Genomic DNA, 23,486 nt, shown 5'->3' on the forward strand with positions numbered 1-23,486 from the left:
CGACGATGTAAGATGACTTTTAGATATTCTGTCAAATTTTTTGTAGAAATTGTTAAAATTTACAAAAGAAAATTCTAAAAAAATGTTGCAACCAGCAATAACTTCCAACCATTGTCCAGGTATTTAATTTAAGATTTAATTTTACACATATAACTAATAGCAAGTAAGAAAATTCGTTACAAAGATGATCGAACAATAAAACATTTAACGGGAGATTTACAAATTAGACATACTATTTACCGTTATGCGCTGTAATAATGGCCGTTTTCTTTATGATTTGATTCGAATTTCGCGGCTTTTGACGATAACACGAGTACATTATCGGCAGAAGGTTATGACCATGGACTATTTGTGAACGTTCCGGTGTCCAAAGGAATCTTGCTATCTGTATTTTTTTTAGATGCTCTTGAGGCTTGTAACGATTATTGCCAAATCTCAAGGTTTTTATGATTATTGAAGTGAAAACTTCTTTAATCGCGTTTAGCATTTTTCTTGGATGGGTATAAAATGTTAAACTCGCGTCAGGACGATCCTGATCGAAAATTCGTAAGACAGTCGTTGAAATTATGGATGAAAGTTGATTTTTCTGATCTCTCAGAAAAATCAATTATTTCGAAGTCTCAAAATTTTTTATGTAATATAAATTGTCATTATTGTGTACGATACCGCAAAAAATAAATATTGTATTTAACTACATAAATGGTAGTACTTTTGTACTGATAAAAGCAATTCGTGCGAAATTATTCCCTAACCTTTCCAAAATATTCTAAAATGCACAACGTTAAGGCCCTTCACTGAGGTAATAACCTTGAGCAGTCGTTCCCTTTTTACCGCACCTCACCTCTACAATACTTCGCAAAACGTTACTAGAGCGTCATCTGGCGATGAATTTACAAATCAAGTAACAAGACACGACACTTGGTAAAAAATAGTTTTATGGCCCTTAATGTGTCGTTAGCCCTATTGGGATTAGGATAAGGCCGATGATACTGTCAGTATAGGATAAGTTGTATTATGGAATATTGGCAGACAGCTGTTTGACCAGATTCGTGACACGCCACAAATTAGAATACCATTCCCGCCATCTGGATGTGTGGCGTTTCTCCACAGTGGGAGTTTCAAGGAGCTTTCTTCCACGTACAACCAAGCTGTGGAATGAACTTCCTTGTGCGGTGTTTCCAGGACGATACGACATGGGTATCTTAAAAAAGCGCGTGCACCTTTCTGAAGCGCTGGCAAAGCTCCTGTGACTCCGCTGTGTTGCAAGAGAATGTGGGCTGTGTGGTGGTCATAAGTGATGTTAAGACATCGGGTGACCAGTACCTTAATGTAGGTAACCACCTCTTACACAAATTGAACCCGTGACCTCTTGCGTCCTGAGCACTCATCCATTCAGCCAACCGTTCGAGTGACGTCACATTCATAAATATTGATATGTCTTGTTCAATTCTTAGGTTGTGGCTTCATCTAAAGGATCTTTTTTACAGTTGATAACCAGCTCAACCTCAATAATTGCATATTAGGCTTTCTCCTCTTCCATAACAAAAGAAATGGATATCTGGTTTCCAGTTTTTAGTAAATATTTTTTTTATGATAATAAGGTACGAGACGAGCAGGACGTTCAGCTGATGGTAATTGATACGCTATGCCCATTACAACGCAGTGCCGCTCAGGATTCTCATAAAAGAAAATATATAGGTAGATATTAAATTAATCTTGCCGTACTGCTGCAGCAGCGTTATCAAAGAGGATGTAAATACTACGTAATGAGAAGCGGGACAGCCTAAGTATAAATTGAAATTAAGTTGAGTATGAAACGCGCAGTGATTTGACATATGTTTGAAATAGTATTATTTACAGTATGGCGATTGCCGACGAAGTATAATACAGCTAAGTTTGAAAGCGGAACGTTGCTTAGCGGCCGTTTTCAATAACATATCTATCCTTAGTTTAACTTACTAGAGGCAGACAAATCTACCCTTTTACGCTTACTTACATTACAACAACCTATCGACAGATAGCATTGGACTATAAATAATAATATAACTAAATAGGACATAACTATAAATCTTGTTATTAACGGGCGTTCCCAATATACCATTACAGTTAGAGATAAATAACTACCTTCTACTGTCAGTAATTAGCTGTCAATAATTTGAAGCTGACCCAATATACCCGATAAGTTATTCTTATCGCCATTGGGACGTGTGAATTTTGAATTTCCATACTAATTCTATCGCTGGTAAGCCATACGTCTTCTCATTGACAGACAGCGTGTACGGATAAGGTGAGTTACCGTCGATAAGTTTATTGGGACAGAAAAGTCAACGATAACCAAAGTGCCATAAATTTTGAAGATACTAGCGAATAGACACGATAATGACTGGCCAAACTTTGAAATTCTAAGGATCTAATGCCAAAGGTGGCTGACCGCTTACGACTTGTCGGTCACAATCGGTTATAGTCACAATAGATTAAATTTTTTTTTCTAACTCTCGCATACTTTATTTGTGTTCACATAATATATTATAGTAAGTCTATGCTCAATCAATTCTCCTTACCTTCCGAAATCGGCAGTGCTCAAGGGCACTAGATTTTTTCAGATACAGCAAAATCGAAAGTGCCGTAAGGCACACTACACCCTGACAAACTTCTGACCCTTATCTTGTTTATAAGATGATTTATTTTGTATGGTCTTATAGCTTGTTTCAATAGCTTTCTGATACATTCACTCAAATCATCCTTATTATAAGCAATCTATTACTACAAAATAATACGCATTGACAGAACACGCGCCAATATCACGCCGATCTGAGGCATACCGCGCGATCAGTATTTCCCGGAACGGAAAGGTTTATAAAGTCTACAGATATTATTATATTGATTTACAAAAATTCTTTATATTCACTTATTAATATTTTTATGCCTTACAAGTTTGTATTGTTGCTTAGCAACGCTTCGACGTAATGACTAGAGTTGTCAAACTTCAAGACATTGTTAATTTCAACAGCTCCGTCAGCAATACTTGTACCTCATCGGAAAAGTGTTTACTTTAGACGCCGTAGACCCGGGTTCGATACACCTACCAGTGTATGGAATTTTTTGGGTTTTGTAAAGTTAATAGAAATTTCTAGTAAGTTCAAGATCAAATCGAACAGAGTAAAGAGGATGTGTAAGCAGGATAGCAATAGTTAAAAGAATTTTCTAGTACAATTTAAATATAAAAATGGAATGGGAAAATTATTTTGAAAATAGAACAGATCCGGGTGAATATAAGCCGTACTAAGCGTGGCCTACGGCAGTTCTAGTTCTGACTCGAAAGTGTAAAGGAAGAAGAAGAAGAAGTAGTGAAAAGTGCCAAGTGATCCAGGTGAAGAAGAAGGAGAAGATAGAAGAGACTTAGTGTTCGGTGCGGTGTGACGCGTTGAAGGTACCGCCGCACACAAGAAGAACAGCGGCAGACCGGCGAAGTCAAGTTCAGAAAAAGTGAACGCAAATAAAGACTCGTTCCTATAAGTGGAGTATTATTTCCAATCCCTGACCCACTCTCGTGTCAGTATGATGAGTAAAAATATAACGTATTCCGTTCTATTCTATTTCAGCCTCTGGTAACAACATTACAGAAAAACCTGTTCGAAACTATTTACGAAAAAGGGCTGCATCTTCCAATCAGATACCACGGAAGCCACGCGTAAGTATTTATGGAGCGTTTACTTGAGATTTCAGTGGTAGACCCATATTCATGAATCAATTAAAACTTGGAGGATTATACATATTAATATGGTAATGTAAAGAAAGGTTTTTAATAAAATCTTTAATTGATTATAAAATATATATTTTATTCTTAGTAACAAATCTTGAATATTATTAGTATCATTATTTAATCCTATAAAAGTAACAATTGGTTAGAGTGAGATAGGAGGACATCGCTGCCATATACGTGGCAGAAAGGGAAGGGAGATAGACTGGCGCCGTAACGCGTTACGTTACGAAGCGGTTTACCCTTCCATAAGAAGTTATAACTTACAAAAATCTTCCATGTTTTATACTGGGTGGCCGAGATGTTGACGTCCAAAGCTAAAATTTGAGTTTTGCTCATTTTATTGGCCAATGTTCTGGGAATTTTTTAAAAATAGAAGCCATAGGCTCCCCATTTTTTTTGATACCTTAAACATTTTCATGAATTTAGCTGGAGCAGTTATCTTGTACTTACGACTCAATTCTAAACTAGTTCCGCATTGTCTAAACTATTCATAGTTTCTTATGTGGTTATTGCAATTGTAATTAATAATTATCAACAATAAAATTAACTAAAAGTGTTCAATTAAATTTAGAAAAAAGTCCTAAACCACAATTAGGCGAAGAAAGCGGATAAAAGGGGAAAAAAATTATTATCTCCTAAACCACGCAAAATTGTAGAACATACATAGATTATTCGGATACTCATCACCATGAGGCTTTCAAATTTTAGCTTTGGACGTCAACTTCTCGGCCGGCCTGTATATAATATAATATTGACTCACTCTTACAAAACTTATCTCGCCCAAACTAGACAAAGCCTGTACAATGGGTGCTAGATGATATATTTAATGATAATCCATGACTCGGAAACAAACATTCATATTCTTATTCATCATATAAATGATTGCACCTACGGGGATTCGAACTCGGAACCTCTAGTTCAGTAGGCAGGGTCACTAACCACTGGGCTATAAGGGTCGTTCATAAGATATTAATAATATTAAATAAATATAGATAAACTTTAAGTAATTATCTAAGCTTTTCTCAAGTTAAACAATTTTAATATTAAATAGTTCAAATTAGATTAGTTTAAGTTATCACCACTTCCCGGAAGTAAAAGTTTTTTTATTTGTAAATAATATTATAATTAGGCCCATGAGATGAGATGAATAATGTAAACTAAGTAGGTAAGGTACAAGTATTTCTGAGACATTAAGCAAGAAACAGAGTATTTCTAACCTTACTTCTTGCAGTATAAACTATTGTATCTATTATATTCATCAGCAATTTTTTCTTGATAATGTAATGTATGTTCATAGGCACATAAGTGAATTTGCTAGAAATTGTCATAACCATAATGTTAACACCAGGAACAGACATAAACTTATAATGCCTACTACTCGGCTAAATCGAGTTAGTAAGTCTTTTGTGGGGCGATGTATATGCTTTTACAACAAGATCCCCGAAAATGTTCAAAACAAAAGTATTAAGTTATTCAAAAGAATTGTTAAAAACGTTTGTGTGGTAAAGGTTACTACAACATAAATGCCTTTCTTAATGATACCACAGATTGGGAATGAAGCGACCGCCCTCAGGCTATTAAATAATAAGTTTAATTGTACAATATTACTTTGTAAACATATTTTTTTCCATAAAAAAAAAGTCCGCTGAGTTTGTTGCGCCCATTCTTCGCAGGTATGAGGCATTCGTTTTGGATTGGGTGGTAATTTTTCGACTTTCAATAAGTGATGTCACACCCTATTTTGAATAAAACTATTTGAATTTATTTAGCTAATTATAATGATTAAAGTTTACCTGAATGCGTTGCGTTATAAATAAAGACACTAGATAATTTAGTGTTACTGATTTTCACTCATTAAAGAGTTGAGTTCGTTCCAACATCTTGCCGGTGTTAACCTGCGGCTCTTATAGTAGGGCAAAGAGGATCTCTCCATTCACGAGGCATTTCTCCATCACTGCATTAGCAGCCTTGGCGTGGTGGAGGTTTGCCTGTAGTATCCTCGCCCTATTATTGCGGTGCGTCATTGAATCCCACCGGCTTAGGTCGGTCTGTTCCGGTCGGGGTGTTTCCGCCCGATTGAGACGACCTGAGACGCTCCTAGACATCGGCCCTTTGCCCCGGGTCATAGTCAACCGGCCGTTGCGGGGTCCTTGGGATCCCGGATGTTCCCGGCCCCTCAGGGGAGGGGACACTCGCGGTTGCGGAACCCTCAGAGACGCCCTTGATTTTAAAATTAATTTTTCTAAGGCCAAGGGCAGCTCTGCACTCGGACTCTTTCAGGGTCTCCGCGGAGGGATCGTCCAAGGAAAAAGTGACCACTTGGCCTCCCTTGTCCTCCCTCGCGTGGAGCACCTTCCAGTGTTCGGTGTTCAGTCCCGCATCCTGCGCTCGGATCAGCTTCAGTGCTTCTTCTATTGTGTCAACCTCAATGCTCGGCAGAAAAGTCATGGCTTTAAAAAAAAGTTTGTGCAGTTGTTCCTCCGACATGCATGAAAGCTCTGCCTCCGGCCACGGCTTCAGATCCTTGATTTTGCCCACAAGCCACTCACGGCTGAAATCATTTTTGCAACTATCCAGCCAGGCTTGTGGGCAAAACCCAAAAATGTAGGCCCGGTACTTGACTTGGATTCCCTCCTCCTTTATCCGGGCTTGGGACTGGCACCATACCAACCCTTTGATATAGGGCAGAGGCCACATTGTAATATTAAAGATCTGGACACACCCTATTCCAAAGCAAAATAAATAATTTCATCTCATCTCATCTCATCTCACTTCATCTCATCTCATCTCATCTCATCTCATCTCATTTCATTTTATCACGTACCTGCAGATTCGAGCTGTGGGATCTGTGTACTATAGGTTCAGTAGTCAGTATCAATATTGACTAACGACTATATATGTATATAACATATATAAGTCCTACATATGTATTAGGAGAACACAACGATCCATAAGTTGCCATACACATTTGCACAAATTGAATTTTGTAGATATAACCAGCCGTGTATGAAATATTTCATGGAATTATCAAATGACGTCACCGATATTCATTCGCTGATTTATTCTGAGAAGAGCGGCTCCAGGGAACCTAAATCATTCATTTATTTTTTGATTTGACATGTATTATTGTGTTAACTTAAAACGAGTTGTAAGAATTTCAAATAACGAAGCTGGAAAACTAAGAGTAATTACCAGTGAGAGACTCCTTTGCACAGGATGCCGGCTATATTATGACGACCACAACGGCGCCTATTTCTGCTGTGAAGCAGTACTCTGTAAGCATTAATGTGTTTCGATCAGAAGGGCGCCGTAGCTATTGAAATTAGTGGGCAACAGAGACTTAACATCTTTTTACTCAAGGTGACGAACGTAAATGTAGTGCCGCTCAGTATTTTTGGGTTTTTCAAAAATCCTGAGCAGCACTGCATTTTAATGGGCAGGGCGTATCAATTACCATCAGCTTAACGTCCTGCTCGTCTCATCCCTTATTTTCATAAAAAATAAATAAAAAAATAAAAAAGTGTGTGTGTCAGCTCCGACGCACGACTGGAGTTTACTTCTCAAGAACGATTGTCTTTGAACAGGCACTAAACAAAATCAAGTCCAATGGAGTCGGTTACAAACAGACATACAGCAGAAGCTAATAAAAACATATTAATTAAAAAAGGTCGACTTCATATGTAAGGGTAAATAAACGCATTAATGAAAATTCTTAAAATAAATATATTTTTAATTTATTTACATTTTTTAAGACTATTCGGCGAAATATTATACATGAAATATTTTATTTTATTTTATCTTTTTTTTATATTATCGAATCATTCAAAATTCAAAATGCAAATTCAAAAACACTTTATTCATGTAGGTCACAAAATGACACTTATGAATGTCAAAAAAAATATATAAATATTGTTTCTTATTGAATTTACCGCTACTTCGTAAAGGGTTGAGCTAATGAGAAGAAGTAGCAAGAAACTCATTGCCACTCTTTTAAGTCAAGATTTACATTTTAGTTGTTTTACAAATCATTTCAATTACAATATATGCAAAGTGACGCAACAAAAATACTCAAAAGTCAAAAACTGAAAGGCTTACATGCGTAAGTCAAAAAAAGAAAAAAAAGTAAATTAATACTTATAAACACAAGAGTTATTGAGTATAGTAGATGCATCAATTCACACATTAATTATCATTACTGAAACTACAAAAATAGTTAGTAGAAAATAAATCATAATAACTTTTTTCACGCTTTTTTAAAATAAAATAAAATTTATTAAAATTTATTTACTACTTTTAATTAGGTTTTCTATAAAAAGCGTGTTTTTTTAAACTATCATTTATGTTTAGAATATGTACGATGTGTGCTTGAAGCGTTGTATTACCCTTACACTCGTTATTGCCATCTTCAGTTTGTTTCATACTCCAAGTAGTCTTACACGGTATCAAAGTTACTTTGAACAATTACCTTTTTACAAAACTTATTATTTCTTTATTTTATTTCGTGATTTTTTTAAATATGACAAACGAAAATTACTTTAGAACGAAACTTGGTTAAAATTCATTAACTGTACTTAATTACTTATTAAAAACAATAATGTTGTAATAAGACATATTAAACAACTAGCTGACCAGACAGACGTTGTTCTGTACATAATAAATAAAATACAGTTTTTGATGAATTTGTCAATAATTTTTCATTGTAACATAATAATATGCTCCTTGTTGTTATAATGAAATTGTTTCACAGCAGAACTGTCAAACCGCGCGTCAATAATACTCTCACAGAAAATATGTCCAAACAAAACAAATATTGGAAATAAAAATAATTGGGACCCATCCCAAATCGAAATAAAAACTATCCTATCTCTTAAGTTGGACTAAACTGCACTCCATGAAGTAATCCCCATTGAAATCCGTTCATTAATTTAGGAGTCCATTGAGGACAAACATTGTGACACGAGATTTATATATATTAAGATTTCATGTATGCATCTTAAATATTATGTATGCATCTTTAATATTATTAACTAACATATATATTTTCCGGTTCTGAAGTTTTCGCCGTGCATCCAAATTCAAATTCAAATATTTTTATTCAAAGTAGAATGTTACACCACGTATTCAAAGTCAAAAACTACCACCTATTCCAAAATGAATGCCTCAGACCTGAGAAGAATGGGCGCAACAAACTCAGCGGGCTTTTTTTTTCATAGAAAAAATATGTTTACAAAGTAATATTGTGTAATTAAACTTATTATTTAATAGCCTGAGGGCGGTCACTCCATTCCCAATCTGTGGTATCATTAAGAAAGGAATGTATGTTATAGTAATCGCACAAACGTTTTTTGACATTTCTTTTGAATAACGTAATACTTTTGTTTTGAACATTTTCTGGGATCTTGTTGTAAAAGCATATACATCGCCCCACAAAAGAAATACTAACTCGACTTAGCCGAGTAGAAGGCATTACAAGTTTATGTCTGATTCTGGTGTTAAGGCGACACTAAATGCCAGCGACCTTGAGCGATATGAGTTCACGGCTGCCGGCCCGCCATCTATGTAACAAAGCCAATATTTTCAAAATTCTTGGGTGGAAATCAGTTTATATGCTTACAATCCTCGTTATTCACTACTAATCTGAATAAATGAACCTACACAAAAAAGTGCAAGCTATAAGAATAACTTTTCTGAGAGAAGTTCCAAAAAAATGCGTCACGCCATGCCAAAAAAATTGTTTAACTTCAAAGAAAGTGGTTGTTCAAAAAGGCTCGGCAGATTTAACTATAACCAACAGCAAGCATTAGCAACCTACAAATAAGACTTAAGGATATGTGTAGCTGGATTAAATAGTGTTCATAGCTCGAAATTCTATACTTTCACCACAAAACTTGTCTAAAAACACCATGTTTGCGTATTTTCTGCTTACTCTTCGCCTTAAGGAAAAAACGGCCGTCTAATTATTACTATAGATTTTATTTTTTGTTTTAGGTGAATTCTCCGGCATCACGGACACCCGCGAAAGAACGAAGATGCCAAAGCTTGTCACCGTCGGGTGTTAGTTATATTACAACTCTTTTTATAACAATTTATATTTTTACCAACAATTAAACAGGAGGCAAAATATATAGATTTAAATATTAAAATAGATTTTTCTCTATTCGACTTATTCAAGCCTTTACTCTAGCCAGAGGACGTGCCCTTCCTGAACCCTTTGAGGACCCTACGACTCTTAAAAGTACTTCGGTTAGGTCTAATAGGGAATATATAATTTGACCTTCCGCACAGTAGGGTCCACGTTCCTCATTACTCATTTTTAGGTATGGGGCAGGCGCTAGCGCATGTATAAAGCATTTTATTCAAATTTTGGTGTGTTACAGATTGAGTTTTAATATTCCAGCAAATGTAAAGTATTCAATAAAGGTCTTTCAACATTCTGAGAGTTTAAAGTTTTTAATCTCATAACTTATAAGAACCCTGCAATTATTGTCTAGCGGGTTTCTATATAATTATTAAGTTTCTAGTCAGTGGAAGTTATTGTAGACCCAACTATTTCCCGAAGTGAAGTTTATGTCGGAAAATTTAAAGTGATTCAAGAAATATTAATAATTTGTTAATAAAGAAATTTAAGTAACTGTATATATTTAAATCTTTTTGTTATTAAATAAAAGTATTTTTGGCAAAAGAGTGTTTTAAAACACATCTTCACATTTGAAACAATGAGTTAGTTATTTATGTTAATTAATAATCTTGTAGTAGTATTTATTCTTGATAGCTAATATTTTACAGCAAATTCAAAAGCCGAAAGAATATCCTGGATTTCCGTCGGAAACTGTATCCGCTCCTGACAAACTGAGCCGGGACGTACAAGACTACATGTATCGACAACCAGGTCTGTTTTTTTTAAATTTAATTCTATCTATAATATAATAAATCTAATTTCTATATATCTCGCGTTTTTGTAAACTTATATTTGAGTGGTACGAGTGCCTTTACCTAATGCAAATGATTTTTGACGCATCATACCAAGTACAGTCCTGGCAGTTTAACATGGTTATGTCGCATCAGTACTTCAATATGGACTCATCTTGTGGGGAAACTCTAGCGAGGCTAATAGGGCTTTCATAGCCCAAAAGAGATGCTTAAGAGCTATGACAGGAGCTTTTTACTTAGATTCGTGTGAACCACTGTTTAAAGAATTACGTATTCTTCCATTTCCCTGTATGTATATATACGAAATATGTATCATTGTCAAACAACGTGACCATTTATTTACAAAAGCAAGAAATATTTATCCGTGAAATACAAGAAACGGTGACAGACTGGTGATTGCACACAAATTTCATAATGCATCCTACGGAAAATGTAGCTATGTCATGTGTATAAAAATATTTAATAAACACCCTCCAAGCTTACGCGTATTACCCGTCCAACGATTTAAAAAGGATCTTTTTACATGGCTTATGGATAAATTATTTATTCCATTAGGTTAAATTAAATTGACTTTAAAATATATATTAATTCTAGTCTTTAAATAATGACATTTAAAAATAATATTTATAATTTAAATTGACCCAAGTGCTTAAAATATAGAGTTTATTAATGTTAAATCAATTATAATAATAACTAGAATTATGTTAATAATAATTTTGCATGCCAGAAATGGCCGATAACATTGATACATTAAAACTATTTACACCCATTGTTACATGTTTTCTAGCAATATAACGGATTTTTTTATTTTATTTTTTTATTTAAAACCACCTATAGTGTAGTGCGTTACGACGTCGATCAACTAGCCCTAGTAGCAGTTCGTCGCCACTCTAAAAAGGCATTTATTTTCTCAAAATTGATTCAATTTGAATATTTTTTAATATTTGAATCTATAAGAAATCAGACTGAGAGAGAAAAAACAATGCAAGAAACTCTCCTAGTTGCTAGCTCCTTTGAAAAAATACATTTAACTCATATTGTTTAGTGTCATTGATATTGCTATAAAAGATATTAGGCTGTTGAGTAGAAAGAATTACAGCAGAGACATTTTTAAAGAAAACATTTAGATTTATTTATAGATAACGCTTGAACAACGGTAGAATTAAAAAAAAACATTTACCCATACTGTTATTTGGTATCGTTTTTTTAATTATTTGAATGAAATATTAATTACATTAATCAATTACATAATGTAAATAATACATATTGTTAGTTGGCACGTCATTTATGGGAGGACTCTCTCTGACACCTCAAATCTTTCATTTAATCAGAGTCCTGTGAGCTTTTACGAGTCGAATAAAAAAAATTTAGATTCGCAGCAACGCACGGGTTACGCCCAGACAATGATCTGTATAAATACCACTGGACAGGCTGTTCATTTGTTTGACAGCAAATTTTTGTGCCAATTTGAAGCGCCACTCGCGAGCGTCCAGAGAGCTAAATTTGACGTATTTTTGCATTTTGAATTAATTTCGATAGGTTTCCGTAATATTTCTACTTCAAGAATAAACGTCGAACGAGCACGACGTTCAGCCGATGGTAATTGATACGTCCTGCCCATTGCAATGCAGTGCCGCTCAGAATTTTTGGGTCTATCAAGAGCGACAATACAACTGCGCTCGTTACCTTCAGACATAATATGTTGAGTCTCATTTGCCCAGTAATTTCACTAGCTGCGGCACCCTTCAGACTGAAACACAATAATGCTTACACATTACTATTTCACGGCAAAAATAGGCGCCGTTGTGGTACCCATAATCTAGCCGGCATCCTGTGCAAAGGAGCCTTTTGAGAGGAACTGATAACTTTTAAGTATTTTATAAATCCTATCAGATTAAGTAATAAGCAATTCCTTCTTTCTAGGTTCTTCTTTGTTACAAGGAAAATCACTATTTAGAGCAAAAAGATTTTTGTGAACATTGTAAAATATTTATTACGAACTAGTTGACCCGACAGACGTTGTTCTGTATATAATAAATAAAATAATGTTTTCTAGGAATTTGTCAATAATATACCAGAACATCAAAAATTATTTCGTAAAATATGCTCCCTGTTGTTGTAATGAAATTGTTTCACAGCAGAACTGTCAAACCGTGCGTCAATAAATACTCTCATAGAAAATATGTCCATACAAAACAAATATCGAAGAAAAAACAAAATTGTTGTTTTTATTTAATTCCGAACATTTCATATTTATTCACATTTAAAACCTTCCCTGGACTTCCACAAATAATTCGAGACCAAAATTAGCCAAATCGGTCCAGCCGTTCTCGAGTTTTAGCGAGACTAACGAACAGCCATTCATTTTTATATATATAGATAATTAAAGAGGCAAATAATTTGTTCCACTGCTACTAATACAATATAAATGTTTCGTAAATGAATGATGTTTTTCAGAGAAAGACATAACGTTGCCTCAATGTGTGGTGTCCAAGACACTCCGCAACTTGGCCATTAAGAAGCGAGAATTTCTGAAGTTGAAAAAAACCTTTCTGGTGCAACAGGTGTGTGATAAAAACATTTAATTGTTTTTAAGATCATAAAGCTTAAGTCATCGAATGGCTACCACGTACCAAAAGACCACAAATTGGACCGATAATCTGGTCAAAATCGTTCAAATAGGTTGGATGAGGGCAGCGCAGAGCGATCTTCATGGATTTTTTTTTATGAAAATAAGGGACGAGACGAGCAGGACGTTCAGCTTATGATAATTGACACTCCCTGTCCATTACAATGCAGTGCCGCTCAAGATTCTTGAAAAAGACAAAAATTCTGAGCGGCACTACAACTGCGCTCGTCGCCTTGGTACATAAGATGTTAAGTCTCATTTGCCCAGTAATTTCATTAGCTACGGCGCCCTTGAGGCCGAAACACAGTAATGCTTACACATTACTGATTCACGGCAGAAATAGGCGCCGTTGTGCTACCCATAATCTAGCCGGCATCCTGTGCAAAGGAGCCTCCCACTGGTGAATTAGAGTTTGGGGATGTTTGGAGGACATGTTTTCCAGCAGTGGACGTCTTCCGGCTGATATGATGATGATAGTGATGATGAATTTCATAAAGGGTATAGAATTCTTAACTAGTAAGAACAAAATATACATTTCCAAACAAGACCTAATACAACGAAAAATTAACTGGCTTGCGGGTAATATGTCGATCGTCAGTGATAAACAGCACACCATGTAATTATTACCAAAAAAAGTGGAGCTCTCCTAGAGAGAGACCGCACCTTAAACACACCTCATATCACCTTGAATGTTCAAAGAAAATGCGTACAAAATTTTCAAATTTGTATCCTTGTTCAGATAGAAAGAGAACCAGTTCCTTTTGAATCTCTTGTTTTCTCTAAAAGATTATGTTTTCATTATCACTCTATGAATCTATTTTTAATATGCTTTATATTAGCTTCAACTGTATGTAACGGAATATTTAAACATGATTTTTACCCACACCAAGGCGTCCATTTTACTTGAAAATTTGAAAGTCTTTTAATTAAAAGTACTGTATTGTATAGAATCATTTCTGGGCTTGCTTTGTGAGCATTAATTTTGTAATTTTTAGTTATCATGCCGAGGTATGCTATAACATGGTTCATCACGCTCAAAATATGTGCAATTTAATTATATTTTGTTGATTTAACTGATGGCAATCTACATTGACTGAATTTGAATACCATACTGTTTGTCCCGTTTGCGTTGTCATTATGTTGCGCCCTATAAATTGTTAGAAATAGCTTCTCTAATACTCAGTTTATATGTATAACCTCCATGTTCTTATGTTGTTTCTTGAAATTAGTTTTTTTTATGGAATAGGAGGATAAACGACCGTACGGGTCACCTGGTGTTAAGTGATCACCGTCGCCTACATTCTCTTGCAATACCAGAGGAATCACTAGAGCGTTGCCGGCCTTTAAGGAAGGTGCACGCGCTTTTTTTGAAGGTGCCCATGTCGTATCGTCCCGGAAACACCGCACAAGGAAGCTCATTCCACAGCTTTGTAGTACGAGGAAGAAAGCTTCTTGAAAACCGCACTGCGGAGGACCGCCACACATCCAGATGGTGGGGATGATATCCTAACTTGTGGCGTGTCATGCGAAGGTGGAATTCGGCGGCAGGAATCAAGTTATACAGCTCTTCGGAACACTCCCCCTGATAAATGCGGAATAATAAAACGAATATTGCGAAATGTGATGAGTAGTTCCTTCAGAAAGGCGATAAAGATGACCCAGGTCATCCTAACAGCTTATGGAGAAGTATTTTTTGAAAAAAATTTTTTTTTAGAACTCATTTCTGGAGCAATACGCGGCGCTGAAAGACCTGGAAGCTCGCTCAGGCGTTCACGACGATTCTTTGGGTGAAATACGGATCGTAACGCTGAGTGGTTGGCCTGCCTACGATCTGTTGCTGCTAGTCAGAGATGACTTCTGCTCACCAAGGAATACTGACATAAGCGGCGTTTTCGGTATGTGTCATATGTTCTTCCATTTCCCTCGAAATTAGGTGGACTTTTCGCTTAAAAAATATCCCGCCTACATAGATTTTATCTTCACTATATATATATATAATGATATATATATATCATATAGAGCCTAAACGTCGATACGATCAGTGATCGTATCGACATGAAACTACTACCATTCGATGCGAGATTTATCCTAGATGTTTTATAGCCACTTATTTTTTGAATTCCAACGTCCCTTCATTAATTTATTTCCTTTTACAATTCACCCCGCGAAACGGTCGCGGACGGCTAGTACCTTTAATATTAATATGTTTATAGATGGTACGCCCAGTAAATACTGTTAGTAAATGTTATGTTATAACCATAAAGACGCAAATACTATAATATATCTTTTTTAAGGTTCCGTATCTCAAATTAAAAAAACGGTCTGTCCATTCTTCGGTCCGGCTGTCTGCCAAGACACTTTACCTCGGGGACGGTATCGAGATGAAATTAAAAAGATATACTTATAGATATAGACCTGCTATAGTCTCTTTAAGCTGTGAAAAATCAAACTTCAAAGTTAATGAAAAAAATTATACGACCGTATATGCTGCAAAAAACGTATATTTCATAAGAATTATTATTTGTGATATATGTGTATAAATAATAAACAAATTTGATAATGAAATTTGGCAATAAAACTATCAACTACAAGTATAGGCAAAAATCTGACAATTATAAATTAGTCATAAAATTATCCTCGCTCTGTGGGATAGTCCGACTCGCAGTTGTCTGGTTTTTTATGTAAGAGGAGAACAAATGAGGCTCCACCACCCACACGTGAGTGATAAGTAAAGCACTCTGTGAAATGAGTGTTTCCGGCTTTGTAGGGAGGTGTACTTGCTTTTTAAGGTGCCCTTTTTCGTCCTGTATACTGCAAGCACGCAAGCCACAATTTGTTTGTACGTAGTAGAAAAATCCTTGAAATCCGCTTTGTGTATGAATTTGCCGTACATTCAGATAGAGAGGATGACATTCAACTTATAATTATTATATTGGTGATTTTTTTTTGAACCGTTAACGTCCGCACATCGGCTATGGTTTGAATATACTAGGGCACACGTGGGCACAGATTATCGTTCTTAAGAGGGCCCTTCTCAGTTCGTCTATTATTAACGCAAACATGTTTGAAAAACATGTTATTTTATCAAACGCTGTTGACGACAAGCAAGAGCAGCAAGCAAGCATTGACAAGCAGATATTTGAAGGGTTATACTGAATTTGTTTCTTGAAATTTGTATTTTATGCTTAGATAGAATCCTAGATGCAAAGTTTTTTTTTATTTGAGGTTGACAGTCAACCTATATATTGAGCAACACACGCACACTAAAACAAAGTGACTGACGTATGGCGAGTGTAAGACATAGTCACGCACACTAAAGTCGGATGTCTAGCAGCAGGAGGCTCTATCAAGATATATATTATATAAGCTAAGTAAACATTTTAAATAAATTTTCACTTGGATCAGGTCCGCAAGTGCTGCAACAGCTGGATGCTCAGCTAAACCCGATCCCCGGTGAGGTTCTCAGCATGGGCGCGGAGATCATGGCTCGGCGGATGGAGCTTCTAAATCTGTTGCGAAATAAACATCGCGGCGACCGAGCCTCCTATCATACGGTTATACGATTTTTATAGTGAAAACTTTTTAGCATCGTTGTGATTTGAAAGTCGATAAAACGAAAAAGCGGCAGTAAAAAGAGACAGACACATAAATTCATAAGATTTCACGTGGGAGAAAATCAGATAGGAAGCATTATACAATGTTTTCGTACCAGGGGATCATAGTTGAAGAAGAGTTTGTCTTATATATGACGCGAGTACCTATACCTTTATATATTCTGACGTCATGCGCACGACGTATTAGTATATAGACACCAGGAGAACATGGTAGCGGTGATAGACGTCTTTCATAGCGGTTGTAATCATGTGTCATCCTAGCAACATGTACCAGGACTTCATAAGCAGTTTAGAGGTTCATGCACATTGCTGGTTTCACTTCCGACATGTGTACTTTTTACGTACGCAATTTCCTTTTTTTTTTGTGGCAACGACATGACTAGCAGACGTTCAGCTGATGGTCATTGATACGCCCTGCCAATTACAAATGCGGTGCCGATTAGGAAAGTCTCTGAGACCTTGCGACATGAGATGTTAAGTCTCATTTGTCTAGTAGTTTCACTAGCTACGGCGCCCTTCAGACCGAAACACAATAATGCTATTTCAGCAACGTACGCACACTAGCATATACTAGTAGCTGTAGTTATTAGTGGAAATGAACTTATATTTTTTACAGTAAAATAGGCTTTAGACTCAATCTTTTCAAATCCAACCAATTTGCTTTACTCATGTGGTTAAAATAATTTTCAGAATCTCGAATGGAAAACTAAAAATGTGGAATTTGATGCTGAATCTGAAAATTTGCACAGGCTTGTCGCTGGAACGGCGGAAAATTTAAAATCGAAGATCACCTATTGCTTGGACCTGGCTAAGTACTTATGCATCACTTTTACTCACAATAGTACCTCTTTTAGGGTTCCGTATGGTTAAAAAAAGGAACCCTTATTAAATCACTTCGATGTCAGTCTGTTTGTCTTGTTATAAATTGGAAAAAATAGCTTTGTCGTAAATCCTTCTACTCAACAGCTGAATATCTAAGTGATCGGACAGCCTGAGAGTAAAATATGAATGAATGAATGAAAACTACAATGACAGTATAATTTTACATATTTTATTAAAAAGAGCCCAAAAAAGGAATTCTGGGAGAGTTTCTTGCGCCGCTTCTAAGAAGTATTTTTTAATAATACATTTTAATTTATTAATAGATAACACTCAACAGTGGCTGGGACTTAAAAAGTGTATACATTCACCCTTAAAGCTACTATGTATCTAATGAAGCCTACTAGAATTAGTTCCAAGAAATCCCTTATTTCTAGTGTTATAATAATGAAAATCAATATTAAGAGCAAAAAGGTACATGATAGAGTTAATCATGTTATCTAATAATGAGGAGTGTTTATTTGAGTTACATCTACTTAAAACTATTTACTATATTATGAAAGTCTGAGTTTGACATAATTAAATTAATGGTAATATTTCATAGGCATTAAATTCCAATTTAAATATTTTTGCGTACAGTTGGTTTTTAAATCACTTATCGGACGGAATAAAATCTACCATCCATTCAAAATTTGCCTCGAATATGCCACAAAATACAACATAATTATCTTCGACTCCTATATCTATACATTGCCGCATTTACTTCAGTTGTTAAAAAGATTCTTGATGAATAAGCAGCAATGTAAAACATTTAATCAGTTCAGGTTTGATTCGGACAGTGATAGTTAACACACGACTAAGCAGAAAAGTGTGCTTATATTGTGTTTAAGCACACTTTTGCCGTTCCGCTATCAGACTGCGATAGATATGTCCGTATATTTTTATAGAACTTCATTGTTTCAATGAGTAATTTATAAATTCTTTTGTGTAAGTAGTACTATTAATAAAAATTGCAATTGTTACTATCACCATTAAAATTTAAATACTAGATTATTTAAGAATAAGCTATAAAGTTGGCTAAATGCGTCCAATTTTTATAGTGTTAAGGAATTCATGGATAAGAAATTCTGATATTAATTGTATAATGTTATATATTTGCGTGCTAGGAATAGTGCTCGCAATAGTTATTTATGCAACTGTTGTGTAATAAGGGGTATTAAAACACGAATGTGGGTTTCGTGTTTTAATACCCCTTATGGGTGATAATAGTATCACATGAGTGTTTTAATACCTAATTATCAACAGTTGCATACAAGACTTTATCTACACCCCGAATATGAATCCTCTAAAAGATTCTGAAACAGTTAGCTTACTGCTAACATTAAAACAGCCAGCCCTAATAGTAACCTAATATTATCCCTTACTGATTATATACAAATAAACTAAGTATTAATGAAAGAATTATTAATTTTCATAGTAATTGACATTTTGTATAGTGCAATTATTAAAATTCACTTGATTATTATGTTATTTTGCAGCGTTTAAAATATCCGGCGGTGTACTGTCAAAACTTGAATCGCTCATTTTTTCAAGAAAAATGGCGGGGTTTCAAATAATCTACTTTTTTTTTACGGTGCGCCATGTTCTGGTAGTGTGGAACGCGCGTAAACGAAAATGTTCTTTTTTTGAAATTCATTTAGATACCACGCATCGAACAATAAGAATGTGGCTGTTTATTGAAACTCTTTGTGCATGAAGGGATCGAAAAAAAACAGGGAGTGTTGTTATGAAATTCAGTAGAACATTACAACACTCGTTTGGATGATGTAATGGTTATTACTACATTAGGTGTTTTAATGTTGGTAATAAGCTAACTGTTTCAGAATCTTTAATAGAGGATTTAAAGCATGAGTGTAGATAAAACATATAAGCTCATTATTATAATATCTTAACACCACTGTATACTATGTTTTTTGCAAATGAATATATTATTATTATAGATACTGGCTTAGAGCCGCGATCCCACAAGTTTATCACCTACTAACTGCTCAAGGCACCCAAATAAGTTTTTACTTCAATAAAAAGCAACCAAAGCCATTATCGTATACTATTACTTATTTATACAACTGTTGTGTAATAAGGGGTATTAAAACACGAAGATAATAGTATCACATGAGTTTATTAATACCTAATTATCAACAGTTGCATACAAGACTTTATCTACACCCATAATATGAATCCTCTATAAAAGATTCTAAAACATTAGCTTATTGCCAACATTAAAACACCTAATGTCCTAATAACCGAGTAGTAGTCCTAATTACGTCATCCAAACGAGTGTTGTAATGTTGTACTGAATTTCATTACAACACTCGATTGGATGATGATATTTACTACACGTTTTAGGGTACCTTGGTTGGATCGAGAGGCATTTATAAAAAGAGTCGAACGTGTACAAAAGGAAAATTCGCTACTTCAGCATAAAATAGAAGAAATGACGAAAAAAGAAGATAGCAGTTCTACGAAGGGAGCAGACGATAACATTTCACAACACCATCAGGTAAAATAATAGACTTATAATATAGAAATGCTTCACAATTGCTGTGTTTACATAAACTTTTAAGCTATGATATGGACTTCGGTGTTATCACAAATTGGTAGGCATGTGCTTGCCTTCAATTTTCGGCAAATTTTTCCCCCATGCATTTCCGCTTAGATTCGTCTTTAATCAAATCGACACGTGTTTCGCCTCGAGGCATTCTCAGGAGATATTGACTCGCCCAATTCTGGCACGAGACTCAAGATCAATCTAATTTTTCCTATTTAAATTAATATAATGAAAAAAAGTGTTAATTTAATATGATTTTTAAAATCTTTGTTTCATCAAATATGTAGTTATAATATTATTTAATAGGCTTTATACGACGAACTGGCGAAGGAAAAGGCTGCGCGCGAATCACTTAAGGAGGTGGTGTCTTCTGCCGAGGGTATGCTGAGGGTGGCTCGGGCCCGTGTTGCGACACTTGAGAGGCAGCTCAAAGACACCCGCAGCGAGCTGGAGGCTACAAGAAAGAAACACAAGGAGTTGGAGCAACTTGTAAGTATTTTCCCTTTATAATATTAGTTAAGATCGGTTACTATGCTAATAGGAGATGAATTGCAGTGAACATCTCATTTTCGTGCATAAATCAAGAATAAAGCCAGTCATATAGATTATTTACTGAATGCATTTTTCCATACAAACGTTCTCGGCTGTTTTGAGTTCATTTTATAAGCTCAATTTTGTTTCAAATAAGATCAGTATCACCAGGATCTGTGGTTCCCTGTAGTTTTGCTTTTTTATAATTTGTTTTTGTAAATGCTAGCTCACTTCAAGCAATGCTTATAGCGGCTGAAACAAATAGACAGCAAACCGGAAAATTAAAATTAGTCTGTCACAGAATACTTTCTTCCCATTTAGTTTCTAAGACTTCGTTATGAATCGTTTTTGGCGTTTTTCACTTTGTTCCTATTTTAAGATAAACCCATAAAGTAAAAATGAAACTATTCTCCACTACAAAATAATCTAAAGGATGCTCTTCAACATGCGTTGGCACTGAAATGGAAAAAGACAGGTCATATTGTACGTTATACGGATAATAGGTGGATAATTTGTGTGGCAAGGAGCCCTTGGCAAAAGATGCCAAAAGACAATGGGAAGATGAAATTGTGGCCGGTGCTGGAAAAATCTGGTTTGAGGTAACAGGATACAGAGCGAAATGGAATGAAATGGAGGAGGCTTTCACCCAGTGTGGTTCTAGGATTCCATAGGAAAAAAAAATATTTTCTTTAGTTATTATATTAAATCGCACTGAATTTTTAGTCAAAAATGCAGTTGTACTTACCGCACAAATTTTTTGTCCCGACCACGTTAGCGCTACAAAATATAAAGGATTCTAAAATCTGAGAAAGGCCGTAGATAATGTTAAGTTGTGATAATACAGTTTCCCTGTGGGGTCGAATCAGAAATGAGGAGATCCGTAGGTGTACTAAAGTTACTGACCTAGCCCAGATGGTTTCGAAATGAAGTGGCAGTGGGCAGGCCACACAGCTCGACAGCCGTTGGGGCAATAAAATCCTCGAAAGGCGGCCAAAGACCAGAAGATGTAGTATCGGTAGGCCCTCCACAAGACAGACCGACAGATCTGGTCAAGATCACCGAAAACGATGATGATGATGATGATGATGTCATCATACATTTAACCAACCAACCAGTTATAGTAATGCATTTTGTTAATCAGTACCGCCATCGGGAATCAAGTTACGATGCGCGCTCTAAGAAACTTATGGAAATGTCAAAGACTGGAGAAGCGGCTATAGAAGCTTTGTCACGTCAGCGAGATGCCTTAGAATTAAGGTAAAGTTGCTTTAAACATAGATACATCGTTTTTTTAGGTGTATCGAATTTAAATCCATTATAGCTTGCAAGGGAATATAAGATGTTGTTAATTTCATTTGCATTCTAATAAATATAGTTTATAAGTTTTAAAAAAGTATGTGTGTCAGCTCCGACGCACGACTGGAGTTTACTCCTCAAGAACGATTGTCTAAACAAAATCAAGTCCAATGGAGTCGGTTACAAACAGACATACAGCAGAAGCTAATAAAAGCGTATTAATTAAAAAATAAAATAATAGGTTGGGTTAAAAATTGTCTATTTGGCGTGAAATGCTATATACACTCTCCATATTAAATTAAACTTTTAATTATGTGTATATCTCATATAAATTTGTATAAACTGTATGGATAATTCAATATTAAATAAATACAACGCACACATGTTTAAATATACAATACATGTCATATTAATGTATGAATTGTAACTTACTAAGTGTTTATCAGATTTTTCAGCACTATTTACTATTACACTTTTTTCCATAATTTATAGAATTTTCACATAACTTTATGAAAGTATAATAATAAATCAATTTGAATAATATAATAAAGCTTCAAAATACAAGAAAGTGAAAGGTGCGTGAGAAATGATGAGCACCAAAAACTATGCCAATTGATAAGTAGGTTTTACTCTCCATATTTTTCTCATACCGGGCGCCTTATATGAAAATCGTTTCTTAAGGAGTAAACTCCAAAAAAGCAAAAAGCAAAAAGCAAAACAAAAAGCGAATCTAGGAAATAGCTTGTAACGAATTTGAAGAAACTTACTACACGATGATATTTTGGGGCGAATACTGATCTAGCCATTCTAATCTATGAGAAAACTCCTTTTACCGAGTTTTCATGCCCGTCGTATTAATCTCTCTCTCTATTTCTTTATATGAACCTGATTCTCTTTCACTCTTTCACACTTCAATGTCTTCCATGTAGCAGCAAACCGTTTATGAATAACTATTTTAAAATATATCTGTTGTTTTCCAGAGTTAGGGAATTGCATGAGCAAGTAGAACAAGGGGAGCGAGAAGTGGCAGCCCGGGAAGCCCAGGAGATGGAGAAGCAGAACAATCTCCTGGCGAAGGTAGCGGAACAGGTGCCAGATCGATATCTAAAGTAGTATTAGTTGCCTATGTTAACCTTAAGTACATCGCGGATTATTAGAAGTTTATTTATTTAAATCGGCTTTACGATTTATCGGTGTTGGCACCGACTCAGTGCGAGACGGGGCGTAGCCGCGAAATCAATAAATACACTTAGCCTGATGAAGCATTAATCTTGAGTAAAAAAATAGCCCTGGGCT

At 35.4% G+C, this 23,486-nt stretch overlaps 1 protein-coding gene across 2 annotated transcripts in view; it reads left to right on the plus strand.

Moving 5' to 3' along the window:
• The window catches only part of LOC126973685 (myosin heavy chain, striated muscle-like), a 31,681-nt gene continuing 8,195 nt past the window's right edge, over positions 1 to 23,486 (plus strand). The window contains exons 1-12 of one of the 2 annotated variants that reach the window (XM_050821002.1): positions 1 to 119; positions 3,603 to 3,691; positions 9,752 to 9,817; positions 10,550 to 10,652; positions 13,151 to 13,257; positions 15,037 to 15,217; positions 16,728 to 16,876; positions 17,627 to 17,748; positions 20,162 to 20,315; positions 20,670 to 20,852; positions 22,036 to 22,151; positions 23,171 to 23,279. In XM_050821002.1, the coding sequence (XP_050676959.1) occupies positions 83 to 119; positions 3,603 to 3,691; positions 9,752 to 9,817; positions 10,550 to 10,652; positions 13,151 to 13,257; positions 15,037 to 15,217; positions 16,728 to 16,876; positions 17,627 to 17,748; positions 20,162 to 20,315; positions 20,670 to 20,852; positions 22,036 to 22,151; positions 23,171 to 23,279 (1,416 nt within the window). In that variant the 5' untranslated portion in view covers positions 1 to 82. The remainder of the gene's footprint in view (positions 120 to 3,602; positions 3,692 to 9,751; positions 9,818 to 10,549; positions 10,653 to 13,150; positions 13,258 to 15,036; positions 15,218 to 16,727; positions 16,877 to 17,626; positions 17,749 to 20,161; positions 20,316 to 20,669; positions 20,853 to 22,035; positions 22,152 to 23,170; positions 23,280 to 23,486) is intronic. The other variant, XM_050821004.1, reaches the window with a different exon arrangement.

This window comes from Leptidea sinapis, chromosome 30 (assembly GCF_905404315.1).
Source record: "Leptidea sinapis chromosome 30, ilLepSina1.1, whole genome shotgun sequence".
In the NCBI taxonomy this organism is placed as follows: Eukaryota; Metazoa; Arthropoda; class Insecta; order Lepidoptera; family Pieridae; genus Leptidea; species Leptidea sinapis.